The following is a 14451-nucleotide window of genomic DNA, read 5'->3' on the forward strand; positions in this document are numbered from 1 at the left end:
CCGAGGCCATGTCCCTCCGGGGTGCAGGGCGGAGACATGGTGCCAGGGAGTCGGGGCGGAGTCGGCTCCCCGGATTCCTTTCCCGGGGCGGGGCTGGTGGGCGTGCCGCAGAAAGTGAGGGCACACCCTTCATCGGCCTCTGCCAGCCGGCTGTGTCCCCCCCAGCTCTGAGCCCCAAGGTGATGCCCCCCTGCAGCCCGTGCGTCCTCCAGCACGGAGGGGTCGCCCTCTTGTGGGTCCCTTGGAGCCTCGCGTATTCTGTGGTGTGTCCCAAAGCCACCGGGAACAGAAAAGCTGGGGTTTTCGGGTTGGCAGGCTCCCACTGGGACTTGCGATTTGCTTTTAAATTAACATAATGTGAAAATTGGTTCTTGTAAGACAGTGGTCAAAGGATGTGTGTTTGAGTATTTTTTAGTCTCATCAGTATATTTAAGATGTTTTCTTTAGAAACTGTCGTCGCAATTATAATAGTTACTTTGCAAAACAGGGAATAGAATCCAGAGGACTGCCTTGTAGTGGTCAGGAGGCCTTAGGTCTGGGGGCAGCAGTGTGACCGGGTACCCTGAGGCCTGCCCGGTGTCAGATCTGCCATGGCCACACCTCCTGTCCCAAGTCCACATGCAGAGCAGCCCCAGGCCGGTGACCCTGTGGCGGACCCGGTCAGAGTTGCTGCTCAGATTGCTCTTGTCACGTTAACACAGGCAGAGGTGCCCGTTCCCACCTGCAGAGAACGGGGGCCAGAGAGGAAAGGCCGCAGAATAAACGGCAAAAGTAGGTCGTGCTGCCTGCACGTTTGACTTCATAGACTGACTTCTTCGTGTGCCATGTTTGAACCCAGACGAGCTCTGAAAGACTGTCTCTCCCCATCCCTGTGGGAACTGTGAAACGATAATATACTTTTATTTTTGTAGCTAGGTAAAAGTGATTTTTTCCTTATGCAACAGGTTGACCTGATGTAACTGGTAAATTCTGCCCATCGACTTTTTATCAAAAATGAGAAAATACTTTCAGGATATATAAGTAGAACTTAAATTGGAAAGGTTATGACAAGGATCCAGTATTTTAATATCAAAATAATTGTATTTGCATAGTCAGGTATTTGGACTGCTGTTTAACTATCCAGTACACATTCGGGGAGAGGAACATTACCTTGAATTCCAGAGTAATGCAGCTGTGGGTGACATGAATCCAGAAACTCACATGAGAGACTTCCCTGGCGGTACAGCGGTTAAGACTCTGCCCTTCCACTGTAGGGGGCGTGGGTTCAATCCCTGGTCAGGGAACAACAACAAAAAAAAAACCCCAAAAAACAAACAAAAAAGAAACTCACATGAGGCTGGTAGAGAACTTTATGAAATAATACTTTTGTTCAAATTCAACCTTAAAAAAAAATCAACTCAGCATTTTCATCTGGTCTAGAGACTTGTGTTTAGAAACTCCAGATTGCTTTGTGAATTGCTTTTTTGATTATATCAGAGTTCCCTATTTCCAGTTGAAAAAATTGGTAGTCGGGTCTGCTGCTTTGCTGTAACAACAGGGAAGGTAAACGTTGTAAATTTTAAATACCTCATTATGCAGTGAGAGTTGCCCCCCAGCCCCCGTCAGAATTTTAGTGTAAATAAGGAAAATCAAACGTGAATGATCGGAAGCAGCTTTGTAAGATTCAGCGGTACGTCGTTAATGGTAACACAGAATACAGACCCAGATTTGTTATCCAGGCATGTCCCTGTGTTTGCTGACAAAGGCGGGTGACGGTTTTATTCTGCCTCAGGCTGATACAAGAAGAAAAGGAGAGCACGGAGCAGCGGGCGGAGGAGATTGAGAGCAGGGTGGGCAGTGGGAGCTTGGACAGCCTTGGTCGTTTTCGATCGGTGAGCTCCATCCCCCCGTACCCTGCTTCCTCTCGGGCCAGCTCTTCCCCTCCCAGCAGCGGGCGGCCCACGCCTCGAAGGGCCCCGCACAGCCCGGCAAGGGAAGTGGACAGACTAGGCGTCATGACTCTGGTAAGTGTCTGCCTTCCCCCTGCTGCACCCTCCCCCGCAGCACACCTGGTTTGCTTGCTTGCTTTCTTGGTTAACCTAGAAGAAAATCAGGTGCGTTTGCTATGTTCAGAGGTTCAAGATTTTTAAAGCTAGTATTTAACCAGTCCCCCAGTTAATGACAAATTAATTTTAATGTTTGGACCACCAGCTTAGCATGTCATCATGAACTCATCCACAGTTCTCCTTTGTGTAACATTGGGCATGGCCTCTGCAAGGCGCAGCAGCTACAGGAAAGTTTTTGTTTTTCAGGAATAGACAGCTTAGCAAGAGTAAACATAGGCAGCCCTAATGGCATCTCGAACACTGTACAGAGAGTCGATGCTGTCTTCCTTTACACTAGGGATGTCTCACTGGAGGGGGCAGGGCATGCGGTCAAAACAAAACCAAAAAAGCGAAAGTGGTCCTCTTGCTGAGGCGGCTGGCCGCGCACTCACGCCGGCTCTGCATGTGAAACCAGGTTAAAAGCCGGTGCCCCTGGGCTTCCCTGGTGGCGCAGTGGTTGAGAGTCCGCCTGCCGATGCAGGGGACGTGGGTTCGGGCCCCGGTCCGGGAAGATCCCACGTGCCGCGGAGCGGCTGGGCCCGTGAGCCATGGCCGCTGAGCCTGCGCGTCTGGAGCCTGTGCTCCGCAACGGGAGAGGCCACAACAGTGAGAGGCCCGCGTACCGCAAAAAAAAAAAAAAAAAAAAAGCTGGTGCCCCGCGGCTCCCAGGGAAGCAAACGGGCGTCCTCGCTCTTCTTCATCTGGAAATGCGATGACCGCGTGGTGACAGCGTGCAGCTCTGGAGCACACGTTATGGCTTTCTGTGTATTTAGGTCTTCTGAGTGCATTGCTGTTCACCACGTGAAATCGTATTTACAGTATTCTGCTTTTTAGCTGCACTTGTATTATAACTTTTTTCTGTTACCACCCATTTTCATGTTAGCTGCATTGTTAGCCAGCATATAATTAAATCAACTGTGACTCATTTCAGTGACACGTGAAGTGGTAACTAGTCCATGTTGTGGTATTTGGGCATATACTGCTTTTGTAATTTACATCATTAGCTAATTAGCTGACAATTAAAACTCTTTGACGATTTCATTTGTGGTTTCATGCTTAGTATCTTTCAGAGAATTTGTAAAAACAGTTCTGTGTATTTTTTTCCTTGTTGTTATATGGTTCTCTGTACTGGCTGACGGTGTGTCTGCTTCTGTCATCGGTGTTGATTCCCTGTATCATCCTTTGTTTTATCAGTTAATCCAGACCCCAGCCTCCCCACCGCCGGGTCTGTAGTTTACCATCCAGCTCTGCTCCCCGTCCACCCCACTCGGTTATGAGTCCCTTCCACAGCAGTGCTGTGCTCCACAGCGTGTGTCTATGCTTGGTCATGGCTCACTTGTGGGGTCTCTGCGTTATCTTCGTTTCTCATTAAACAGTGTTTTTCCCCCATAGCGGTAAGTTTTATTTAATGTATCACTGCAATAATAGGTATGGCTACAGGCATGATGTAGACGGACCAGAGTGTTTTTGCTCACACTGTATATAGCATACGTGTAATTCATAAGTGAGATGCTGCTTATATAAAGAAATGACCCACTAAGTGTAGAATTAATGGACTCTGACACAACGTACTTTCTGGTTTCGGTGCTTGTATTACTTAAGATGGTAAATCTCATCAGCTTATTAAACATGCACAGTTAATGTCTTCACTAGACTAGTTTTAATTAAATTATCTTCTATGAATCATAAAATGTAAAGATTCTATCTGCTATTATGCTAGCTTTTATTCTTACATATTTTCACAGGGTACCTGCTTTAATCAATAAATTTATTTTGAGAAGTTTTAAATCAAATTCTAGGTAAGGATTTTACGTTAATGTCCAATAGGTGGTTAGATTTGTTCAGTGTTAAAATAGGTATTGCAATTACTTCCTCATCGGTTAGATTGCTATTTTAAAGTATAACATGTTTCTTATTAAGAAAAACTAAGTTATAGAGAAGTTTGGCTTAGAATAGACAACTGTTAGGGCCCTTTGTTATACAGAATGCCATATTATAAGAAATGGAGTATGTTGTAATAGAATTGTATCTTCCTGAGGAAAATGTATACTGTTTCACGAGGAAATCTTGAATAGCTTATTATATTTAACTTTTGTGGTCAAAAAAATGTTCTGTTTCCAGTTACATTTTCTCTAAATCTTATCTCACTTACATGTGTTCTGTCATTTTCTTTTTAATACATTTGCCTGTACTGATCCTTGAATTTTTTACTTCAAAGTGTGCAGTAAATCTGGTTTCTCTTCGTTTCTTTGCATGCATCTGTCAGCCTAGCGATTTAAGGAAGCATCGTAGAAAGGTAAAATGTCTAGTAATTCGGCATGCCTTTGTTTCTTTGTGAAGTATTGAAGAGTCCCTGTCGTTTTACGTGAATGAACACTGTGTGGTTGAGTCCTGGTGAATAACTGACGTTTCAATGGAAGTGTTGAAACCCACCCTCCACTTGACATAGGCTGATGGTTCCGCTGGAACTAGGTCGTTCATGGGGACAAATGTAAGAGTTTGCCTTTCTCCCACTGGTTTGCCTTCTAGGTGTTGCACGGTTATTTACAATAGACATAGTGGGTTTTATTTTTTGTTATTTTAAAATTTTATTGATTCGTTTATTTACTTATTTATTTTTGGCTGCGCTGCGAGGCTTGCGGGATCTTAGTTCCCCAACCAGGGATCGAACTCGGGCCCCAGGCAGTGAGAGCGCTGAGTCCTTAACCACCCTACCGCCAGGGAATTCCCCATAGTGTTTTTGAAAGAGAAATGATGGGGGGCTTCCCTGGTGGCGCAGTGGTTGAGAGTCCGCCTGCCGACGCAGGGGACGCGGGTCCGTGCCCCGGTCCGGGAAGATCCCACGTGCCACAGAGCGGCTGGGCCCGTGAGCCAGGGCCGCTGAGCCTGCGCGTCCGGAGCCTGTGCTCCGCAACGGGAGAGGCCGCGACAGTGAGAGGCCTGCGTAGCGCAAAACAAAAGAAAAAAAAGAAATGATGGAAGCGGAGCCATAGATGCTAGATTTGGGGGAAAGCAATTTTTTTTTTTTTTTTTTTTTTTGCGGTACGCGGGCTTCTCACTGTTGTGGCCTCTCCCGTTGCGGAGCACAGGCTCCGGACGCGCAGGCTCAGCGGCCGTGTCTCATGGGCCCAGCCGCTCCGCGGCATGTGGGATCTTCCCAGACCGGGGGCATGGACCCATGTCCCCCGCATCGGCAGGCGGACTCTCAACGACTGCGCCACCAGGGAAGCCCGAAAGCAATTTTAATAGTCACAGGTAGTAGCGTTCGGTAGGCTGTTACTTTGTGCCAGGCGTCGTGCTGAATGCTTTACGAGTCTGTTCCCTAATCCCACAAACACCCACGTGAGGTCCAGGTGCTGTTGTTATCCCCATTCAACAGACGTGGACGCCGAGGCTTAGAGAGGCCAGGCGCTGTGTCCAGGCTCGCACAGTCAGTCAGCAGCCCACTGTGGATTTGTCTGATTTCAGAACCTGGACCCTCAGCCCTGGCGCCGTCTGGCCCGCTTTTCCACCAGGAGCTCTTGTCTCCTTCACAGCATTCCTGACGGAGGGCGCTCGGGGCTCCTTCCTCTCAGATAACCCTGGACTGAGCCCCTGTTCTTGGAGGGAATATGGTGCGCTGAGGGCCAGATCTGTTGGCCACGATGTCTCCCTCCCTCTCAGGCTCACAACCCCCTGAGCGTGCACTCACCGCGCAGCCGTGCTGCGGCCCAGCCGCCCAGCGCGCCAGCGCCCCTCTGCCAGGCCACAGCAGTGCGGCAGTTTAAAGTCCCGGCTCTGTCACCGATTGGTTGTGACCTGGGTGAGCCGCTCGCCCGCTCTGGGCCCGGCTTTGCCCTGCTGTTAAGTGAGGACAGCGGTAGACCCGTGGCCCTCGGGGTGGCCACGCTGTGCCATCCCTGCACAGTCCACAGGTCGGCAGTGCTGCATACACAGTGCTGCATACGTTCGTAGTCTTCTCGGTGGCAAGACTTTCTCAGTAAAGGTAGTGGCCTGTTGATTACGTCCCGGCCGGGGGGCCTGGTCTGTTGCATGTGGTAGCTTGAGCTCGCTGGCTGGCTGCTGAGAGGGCCTTGTTCTAGGTTTGGCGTGTGCGCGCCAAGGACCAGGCACCGGCGGACCTGCCGCCTCCTCCACGCCGCACGTGGATGCCGAGACGCCTGCCCAGCTTGCGTGCAGCTGCCCGTCCTAGTCACGTGGGCACAGTGGGGCGGGCTCTCATCCCGGGGGAGGTGCCAGGCAGGGTGGGCCCGGAGGACTTCCTTAGGAAGAGGCCCTTGGGAAGGGGCTTGTCGTGTTTACTGGGCTTCAAAGCAGCTGTTTGTCTCCACGGAGTCCATAGTCAACTCAGACCTGTGTCACTTCCCTGACCCGTTTGATTTTTATAAAGGATTGTTTTAACTTGAACTTGAGATCGATCCCTGTTAAGTTTCACATTGATGATTTCTAGCCTTTCGCTATCTGATGATTGTAATTAGAAATCAGGAGAGGACACAGTTTATCCAGCTGTCGCTTAAATGAGTTCAGCTATGTTTTGCCCCGGGTCACTTTGTTGTCACCAAGCCACTGTGGGGCTGCAGTGGATCACTATTATTCTTTACAGAATCCATTAAAAAGGCACAGGTCGGTTGCTCAAGTCCCATTGTTTCTACAGATGCTTGCCGTGCATGTTTCGTAAAATCTAACCTGGCTTAACCACAAAACCCAAATTTATAAGGGAGATCTGCCTGGACCCTGAAGGGGTTAATCTGTTCCCCATACCGTAACCACCACCCTGCTTCCCATACTCACATCCCATTATAAGCCAGAAAGCTGGGAGTCTGGAGGAGATCGTCTTTTGATGAAGACCTAGAACAAGCTATTTCTTTTTTCCTCTCAAACAGAAAGGTCTGGACAGGTTTGCCTGAGAGGTTTCTTCCCCGTGCTGGTGTTTCTGTTGAATGGCATCAGGAGATAAACACAGTCGTCCTCTTCATCGGGGTCCTCTTCATCGCGGTGGTTAATGCCATGCGTGGTTTATGGTGGCGGCTTCAGGCGGGGCTCAGCTCTCTGCTGCCCCTGCGGGGCTGTCCGGGTGGCCTGGGTTCTAGGGACGGCAGGCCACGGGGAGGCCGCTGTCCAGGTCTCCACGCTCATGCGGGTGCAGGCCGGCGGGAGTCGGCTCTGCTCTGGGCTCCCTCTGCTGACAGCCTTGCTTCTCACGAACAAGACAGCCCTTTCAGATGGCATTAGGCTAGATCAAGCCTTTTTGTACTGGCAGAAAGCATAGCTAATAGGTTTTCAAATACGTTTCTGGTTATAATGTAGAGCCTCCGTGGTTTCCTTTATCCGTCACAGTCTGTTGTCACCGAATTTTACACTTATCTCAATCCCTCAGCTGCCAGCTTCCCGAGAAGAGGTACGAGACGACAAGACGACCATCAAATGTGAAACCTCACCCCCCTCCTCCCCACGATCCCTTCGGCTGGACCGGCTGCACGCAGGGGCGCTGCACACAGCCAGCCACGAGGACATCAGGGACGCACGCAAGTAAGGGCCCTGCTCTCCTCCTTCCACTTTCAGGAAATCTGTTCGTCTTCTCTTGAAAAACAAGTCAGAATGATGATTTTAAAGAAATACCACTCAGTTCAGCGTGTTTGTCGAAGTGATAGACTTAGGGTGCCGACCCCTGCTCTGGGCGCTGTAGTGAAATCCGGCAGGAGGTGCCTTCTGTTTGGACAGAGTCAGCTTGGCAAGAAAAGAGTTAAGAGATATCAGCAATTTTAGGAACACCTCCTTTCTTCAGATTCTACAGATTAACTCCTTTGGGAACTTTCTTCCTATTCTGGCTGGAGCCTCTGCCCGGCGCGGGCTGTGTTTCTGAGCGTTACTCCTCTGTAGGACGCTCCGTGGCTCTCGGATGCGTTCTTGTCCTTTCCGAGCTGTGAGGTGTCCCGCCCCATCCTTCCATGCTCCCCGAGTGCCTCCTCTCAGGAGACTGTCAGTTGCAGTTCTGTGGCGCTGGCCTCGTTCAGACCACCGCCTGCTGAGCTCCTGTCCGGGGCCAGGCAGCACTCGATGCAGGGCACGTGTGGTCATCTCTCCGGCGCCCCTGCACGGTGACCGTCGCTCTCCTGCCCCGGCCCCGGGGGCGTCTGCACCTGCCGGGCCATTACCTTGAGGGGCTCGGAGCGCCCTCTGCACTGGGTGGTCTAGAGTCGGGCCCCTCCCTCTTCGGAGGAGAGCTCACGTCAGAGAGTCCCAGCTCTCGGGAGCAGCCGTCCGTGGTGGGGAGCCTGCACCTCTTGTGCGCACCGCGGTCCGCGAGGAGCCCCGCCTGCCGCGCGGTGTGGGGAGCGAGCGTTGTAGGGGGTGTGGTTGTGCGAGGCCACCCGTTAAAGGTCACTGTCTGTCCCCAAAGCTCGACAGGCTCGCAGGACGGCCCCGCGAGCAACCCCAGCAGTAGCAGCAGCAGCCAGGACTCGCTGCACAAAGCCCCCAAGAAGAAGGGCATCAAGTCCTCTATCGGCCGCTTGTTCGGCAAGAAAGAGAAGGGCCGGCCTGGGGCCCTGGGCAAGGAGTCGCTGGGACAAGGTAGGCGGTTTCCAGCCGACCCTTCAGTGTTCGGAGTGGGCAGGGGGCTGCACGCGCACCTCTGTGCGCCCCTCCGCCACCCCGTCGCCACTGTGGGCGTCCCCTCACACGAGCTGGGTGTTCTCCCGGGTCTGTTTCCCCCCAGTGGGTCCACACACGGCCCAGAGAGCACGGGTAATGTCCGCCTGCCTCGAGCGGCTCAGCGTCTCCCAGGCGTCAGCCTTCCTGCCTCTCGAGCGTTTTCGTGTGCGTGTGTGCGCATGGGCCGTCTGGTCAGAAAGTTCACCTTTAGAATTTTCCTCGCTCTCCCTACAAAAACTCCTCCACCTGTTTACAGAAACATCTAACTCGGCCATGTTGATTTTCTCTCAATATTTCGACCACTCTGCTTCCTCGTAGCTGTCATTTCAGAGACAGAAAACTCATCTCAAGATGCCTTGGGACTCAGCAAATTGGGAGGACAGGCTGAAAAACATCGTAAACTTCAAAAAAAGTAAGGTTTTTGTTTTTTGTCGATCTCACTGAACAGTTTTCAGTTGTTCCTGATGCTTAGCTAATGTTTATTGATTAAATGTGATATCCAGCTCTGTAGAGGTACTGTCTTCTGAAAGCTTAGCCCAAAGCCTTTATTAAACTGTGCTTCCCGGAGGACTTAGAACGCCTGTGAATTCGCCGAGGACTCACACGTGGGTTCCTAGTCCACTCTGGCGAGGATGTGTCGTGCTGAGTCGTGCACAGCCACGGAGCCTTCACATCGGAGTGCCGGCTCCCGCACAAGTCAGCTTTGGGGCGTTGGGAAGCTTGGCTTTCCTGTGCTTCAGCTTTCTCATCTGTGAGACGTGAGTCATAGTGGTACACACCCCATGGGGCCTTTATGAGCATTAGCTGTACAGATTCATCTACGTACACATACACGAGGCTCCTTAAACGGTGCCGGCGCTGGGGCAGACGCACGTGTAACTGCAGCCACTGCGGGGACTCGGCACTTGGGGCTCACACCAGCGATCAGTCAGGAAGTTGTCACTTACCGTGTTGCCCTTGGTTTCCCTCCTCTGGTAGATTTTGTATTTTTACCTTAAACAGACGCTCAGTTTTGCAATCTTATTACATTTTAATTCTGAGTTGTCTTGGTTTCTGAAAATAAGCAATAACAGTAGGGATGGTTTTCTACAAAGGAGTTCGGGCGTTGTGATGCCCCAGGATCAGGCGCAGAGGCACATAGCCTGTGCACGTGTCTCTGGGTCCAGAGACGTTTTCTGACCCAGGACAGTTTGTGTGTCGGGTGACGGCATCCCAAACGAGCGCTAAGTAGATGACCTGGATAGGCGGAGACTGTCCCAGCGAACTGACAAGTGGGAAATAAGACGGAACGTTTTGTAGTCTCGGGTGAGCACGCACCTAAGAGTGGGGAAGGTGGTGATAAGGCGGTAATGCTGGCCCTTGAGACGGGGGAAGCTGGGTGGGCTCTGTGATAAATCTGACGATGGGGAAGGTCATCTGGCCACTGTCGGGCACCTTGAGAAACCAAAACACTGGTCTGGAATCCGGGGCCTGCAGGCACTGAGCCCACGGGGACCGTCTCCACTAGAGGCCGGTTTGCCTGTAGCCCCTGAGGTTGCCTGTTGACTCTCCTTTTGTGAAATCTGCCTCATGTCAGCTCTTCTCAGGAACCACAGTGGTCTCGCCTGGCATACTGTTGATCGCGCTCCGGGGAAATGCAGTCCGTTCGGTCATTGCGCACGTCACCGTAGGAATACTCGGTCTTTGGTTCCCTGGAAGTGGAAAACTGTAGAAACCACTCAACAGCAAAAGCTGATTTGAGTGTTGCTGTCTTTGAACCGTAGAGAGTGTTGTACCCGAACTCAGGTGACTGCCGTTCGCTTATGGGGACTTAACGTCAGAGCCTTTTGCCCTTCTGCAGTCATGCCAGGACACTTCTGTGCCCTAGATTCCGCTGGGGCGTTTCACGTGACATCTTCCCGCTCAGCTGCTAGAGACCAGGAGGGGTTGTGGCCGTGCCGCCAGCCCTCCCACCCTCTGCTCCTGAGCGTTGGTGTTTCACGTAGCGTCAAACGTAGTTTTCCACTGTGTTTTCTCCATTTGTCTTGTAATTCTCAGGAGGAAGCTCGAGTGGTGGGCTGCACGTGGCAGACGTCGCTGGGTTCCTTGCCCGGCGTGTAATGAAGTTCCGCGCACCGGTGTGTGTGTGTCTGCTAGGCAGCTTCCTCTGGGGCTCGGGTGCTCAGGCCGAACTTCTGACCCTGTGTTACCGTGGCTGAGAGTGCACGAGCAGCTTGTTCTCTGCTCCTCCATCGTCACGCGCGGCAGCTTCTAACATGTACTGACGACTTGGGGAACAGCGCAGAGTCCGAAGGTTTTCTGACTACAGTGGGTGATTTTAGTTCTGTCAGTTAACCAGAGACACAATTGACTTCGGGGAGAATGCTTCACTTATAAATGTGAAAAAAGTATTTTAGCTTTACAGAAAAAGTACTGTTTGAATATAGTTTAACGTTTATGGCATGATCGATGGGAGAATCAAAATACGCTTGTCAGAAATATTTTCTTTTTATCAAGCCCCAATTTATCTCAGAGGTGCTCTTTTAACTGCTAAATTTACACAGCCAGTGCGTCCACTTTTTTAGAGAATTTTCAAAATTTGGTGAAGATGAGACTTTCAGGTTTCGTGAAAGCTACATGAGAGAGCACGGCGGGCACACTTGGTGCTGGATGTGCTCGGTGAGGCGTGGAGGCTGCAGCTGTCGTGGAAGTCGGCGTCCCTGACCATCGTCGCGGTGGCCTGGGCTCTAGACGGGCTCCCCGTGTGCGGGCACTTGCCCAACGGCGTTTGAACTGGACCCCGTTAATAAGGACCTGGTGCTTTAAATGCTGTCTTCCCGCCTCCCCTTGGTTGACGCTGTCGTGCGCTCACGGGGGAAGCTGAGTCGTGGGGTTTGCTGTGCTGTGTGTCCTGAAACCTTCCGCGTTGCCCGTCGCCAGCTACAGGCTCGGAGCTGTACTGCTTTTGACGGGAAGCGGCGCCGCAGTCCTCCCGTCCGGGCCTCTCTGCAGCCCTGCGCCGGCCTGCGCGGCTGCGTCGGTGAACTGGGGCCCGGTGAGCCTTTGTAGGAGGTGCCGGGCGTGCGGAGTGTCAGTCAGAGAAATGAGGCCCTGTCTGTTGTCTGGATGATGCCACGCGCATGGTATTTGATCAGCAGCTCACACAGCCGTCTCGTCACGAAAGACAGCTTGACCGTGGTGCTTCTGTCCCGATTTAGAACGCATGTTGTCGTTCACATATGACATGACCTTTCTCTCATGGGCGTGTCTGTTCCCCATAGAATTCAGCGTATTTCTGAATGTCTTTCTCCTGTGACTCTGATTCTGAGGTTAGTAAGTGTGCCACATGAGTCGACTACTAGAGCAGGTATTTAAGAAATCCCGCTTGGGGTCTAGAATTGGATCCTTGACGGGGCAGATCAAGTCCCAGCCGAGTAGCCCCGCACGCGTGGCCCGAGCCGGGTGGGCACAGTGCTGACCTCGTCCCAGCTGGCCCGCAGGGGAGGCAGCCCCCTTGAGCTCGTGTCCCCAGTCCTCTCTGTAAACTGAGGTCAAAGATGAGAGTGAGACAGTGACAGCAGAGAGCGATGCAGAGGAAGGAAATCAATCCCAGCAGAAACGGAGCGAGTCCTCTGTTTGCTTCTGGACTGTGGCTTGGGGCCGCGGGATCCCGGCAGATGGCATACGCCTCATTCCCGCAGGATACTGGCTTGTAGCTCAGCTTCTTCGGAACAGAGCTGGATGCTTTGGGCAGATTTAAGGCATTTGGAGTCCTGTCACCTTAGTGCTCGTGTTTTAGGCTTGGGAGCTAATGACTGGAAGATTTCTTGTTTTCTAGAAGATGGACCTGTGAAGGAATACCTCCTTCCTCTGCAGTTAACTTAGCTGAGGACTAAATGCCTGTCATGTTTATCTTGGTAGCTGTAGTAAAGAAGGAAGAAAAGACGGTTCTGTTGATTATTAGAAAGTGGTCATGTGAGTGAACGGGCCAGTTGGTAGGCTCTACGTCACATTTATTTATTTCTTTGCTCTTGATATCAGTACTTTTTTTTTTTTTAAAGAAACACATTTGTTCCTAAGTGAAGGACTGAACAGATTTTATTCTGCCACTCAAGAGTTTTTTAAATACCATTTTTTGTCATCAAGTCTTCTTCTCTTGGCCTTTTGTTACCGATATTCCATTAGCAGAGACCAGGTGTTCTGCTTCTGGCGGAGGGAAGACTTACCGATAGCTTCCCAAATAGTCTCCACGTAGCTGCTTTCATCCCCTGGTTTCTCAGACTGTCTATGATGGGGTTCAATGAGGGAGACAAAACTGTGTGTGCCGTGGCAGCCCCCAGATCTCGAACAGATAAAATGTCAGCAGTCGGTCGTAAGGCAGCCAAGAGCCCTGTGGTGCGGACGAGCGCGCCGAAGAAAAGCAGCCGCGGGAGCAGGTGGGCCTCCGCTGCGGGGAGCGTGAGCATCTCCAGTTGAGAAGAACTGGAAACAGGAGAGAGTAGAAGCAGAGAATCCCAGGGCACGCGGCATTCCATTCGGAGCAGTCGCGGGTTCTGTGGGCAGCAGGCAGAAGTGGGTTCCTAGATGAAGTGGGAGAGCAGCAGTGATTCGTGCCTGTGCCCCACTGGCGGGGGGGGGGGGGGGGGGGGGGGGGCGGGAGCGGGGGCCCTGCCGCTGATGGCCGCCTGCGGGTGTGCTTCCCCCAGCGCGGGACGGGCACCTCGGGGAGGAGGGGACTCGTGCTCCCAGGCCGCGGGCCGCCTCGCCCTCTCGCTGGCTTCCCGCGTCTCTCAGCCGCGTTGTCCTGCCTCCGTCACCGTGTCCCAGTGTCATCAGGGCGCTGGACCGGAGCTCTAAAGTCCCAGGAATACATCCGTAGTAGAAAAGGCCTTTTATGAAAGCGAACGACTCTCGCCTGGCAAAGAGTCCAGACGGTGTGCACCAGCCTCCAGGTAATGGAGTCAGTGGGCTCTCTCTAACCCCGAATTTCTTGTCTACAGTGAGTATCTGCTGCACGTTAGAAAAAAAATGAAGCCTCTGGCAACGTGCCAAGGATTCAGTACCTCTTTGGCCCCCTTCAGAGCGTGGGCTTCTGAAGGTCCCCGGCCTGGCAGGTGCTGCCGCGCCCCCTCCTGGCCAGCCTGGCGGTCCGGGGACCACACTCGGGCTGTCCCTGGCTGGCCTGTGCAGGCCTTGTTTGCGTCGCTCGGAGGTTTGTATGGCCCCCGCGAACGTTTACATAAGGTGTAGCTGCTGTCTGAGGAGGAGTCGTCTTCAGGGAACAGGAAGTAGCGTTCGACTCGGCGCTGATGACTGCTCTGCCGACAAGGCCCTTCTCGCCTCCATTCCTCCGTCCAGCGTTGGCATCCTGTGTCGGGACGGCCACAGTCTCATGTGGTCTCAGCTTTTGTTTTCAATTTATGAATAGCTTTGTTTGTTTTAATTTAAAAAGTTTACTGGGTGTTTTACTCTGCTTGAGCTGTTGAGATACATGTTGTGTTCTCTGGTATAATCATTCCTGGGTAATACAGTATTTACTATTCCCAGGAAACCTAAGGTTGACTTAAAGGAACACTTACTTGAAATTTTATGTGAAACACTTTGAGCTTTAATTGTACCTAGACTTCACAGTCTTAAGTCTAATGCTGCTTGAATAGAATGAAAAGCCGCTATGTTTCTTTAGGGAGTTAGTTCCCTGGCGGTCCAGTGCTTAGGACTCCACGCTGTCACTGCG

At 52.0% G+C, this 14451-nt stretch overlaps 1 protein-coding gene across 7 annotated transcripts in view; it reads left to right on the forward strand.

Moving 5' to 3' along the window:
- The window catches only part of PPFIA1 (PTPRF interacting protein alpha 1), an 89596-nt gene that overhangs the window by 57100 nt on the left and 18045 nt on the right, over window positions 1-14451 (forward strand). For all 7 annotated transcript variants that reach the window (XM_032638805.1, XM_032638803.1, XM_032638804.1 and 4 more), the window contains 4 exons: window positions 1772-2003; window positions 7462-7613; window positions 8485-8657; window positions 9057-9150. In XM_032638805.1, coding sequence (XP_032494696.1) covers window positions 1772-2003; window positions 7462-7613; window positions 8485-8657; window positions 9057-9150 — 651 coding nt within the window. The remainder of the gene's footprint in view (window positions 1-1771; window positions 2004-7461; window positions 7614-8484; window positions 8658-9056; window positions 9151-14451) is intronic.

This window comes from Phocoena sinus, chromosome 8 (genome assembly GCF_008692025.1).
Source record: "Phocoena sinus isolate mPhoSin1 chromosome 8, mPhoSin1.pri, whole genome shotgun sequence".
Lineage (NCBI taxonomy): Eukaryota > Metazoa > Chordata > Mammalia > Artiodactyla > Phocoenidae > Phocoena > Phocoena sinus.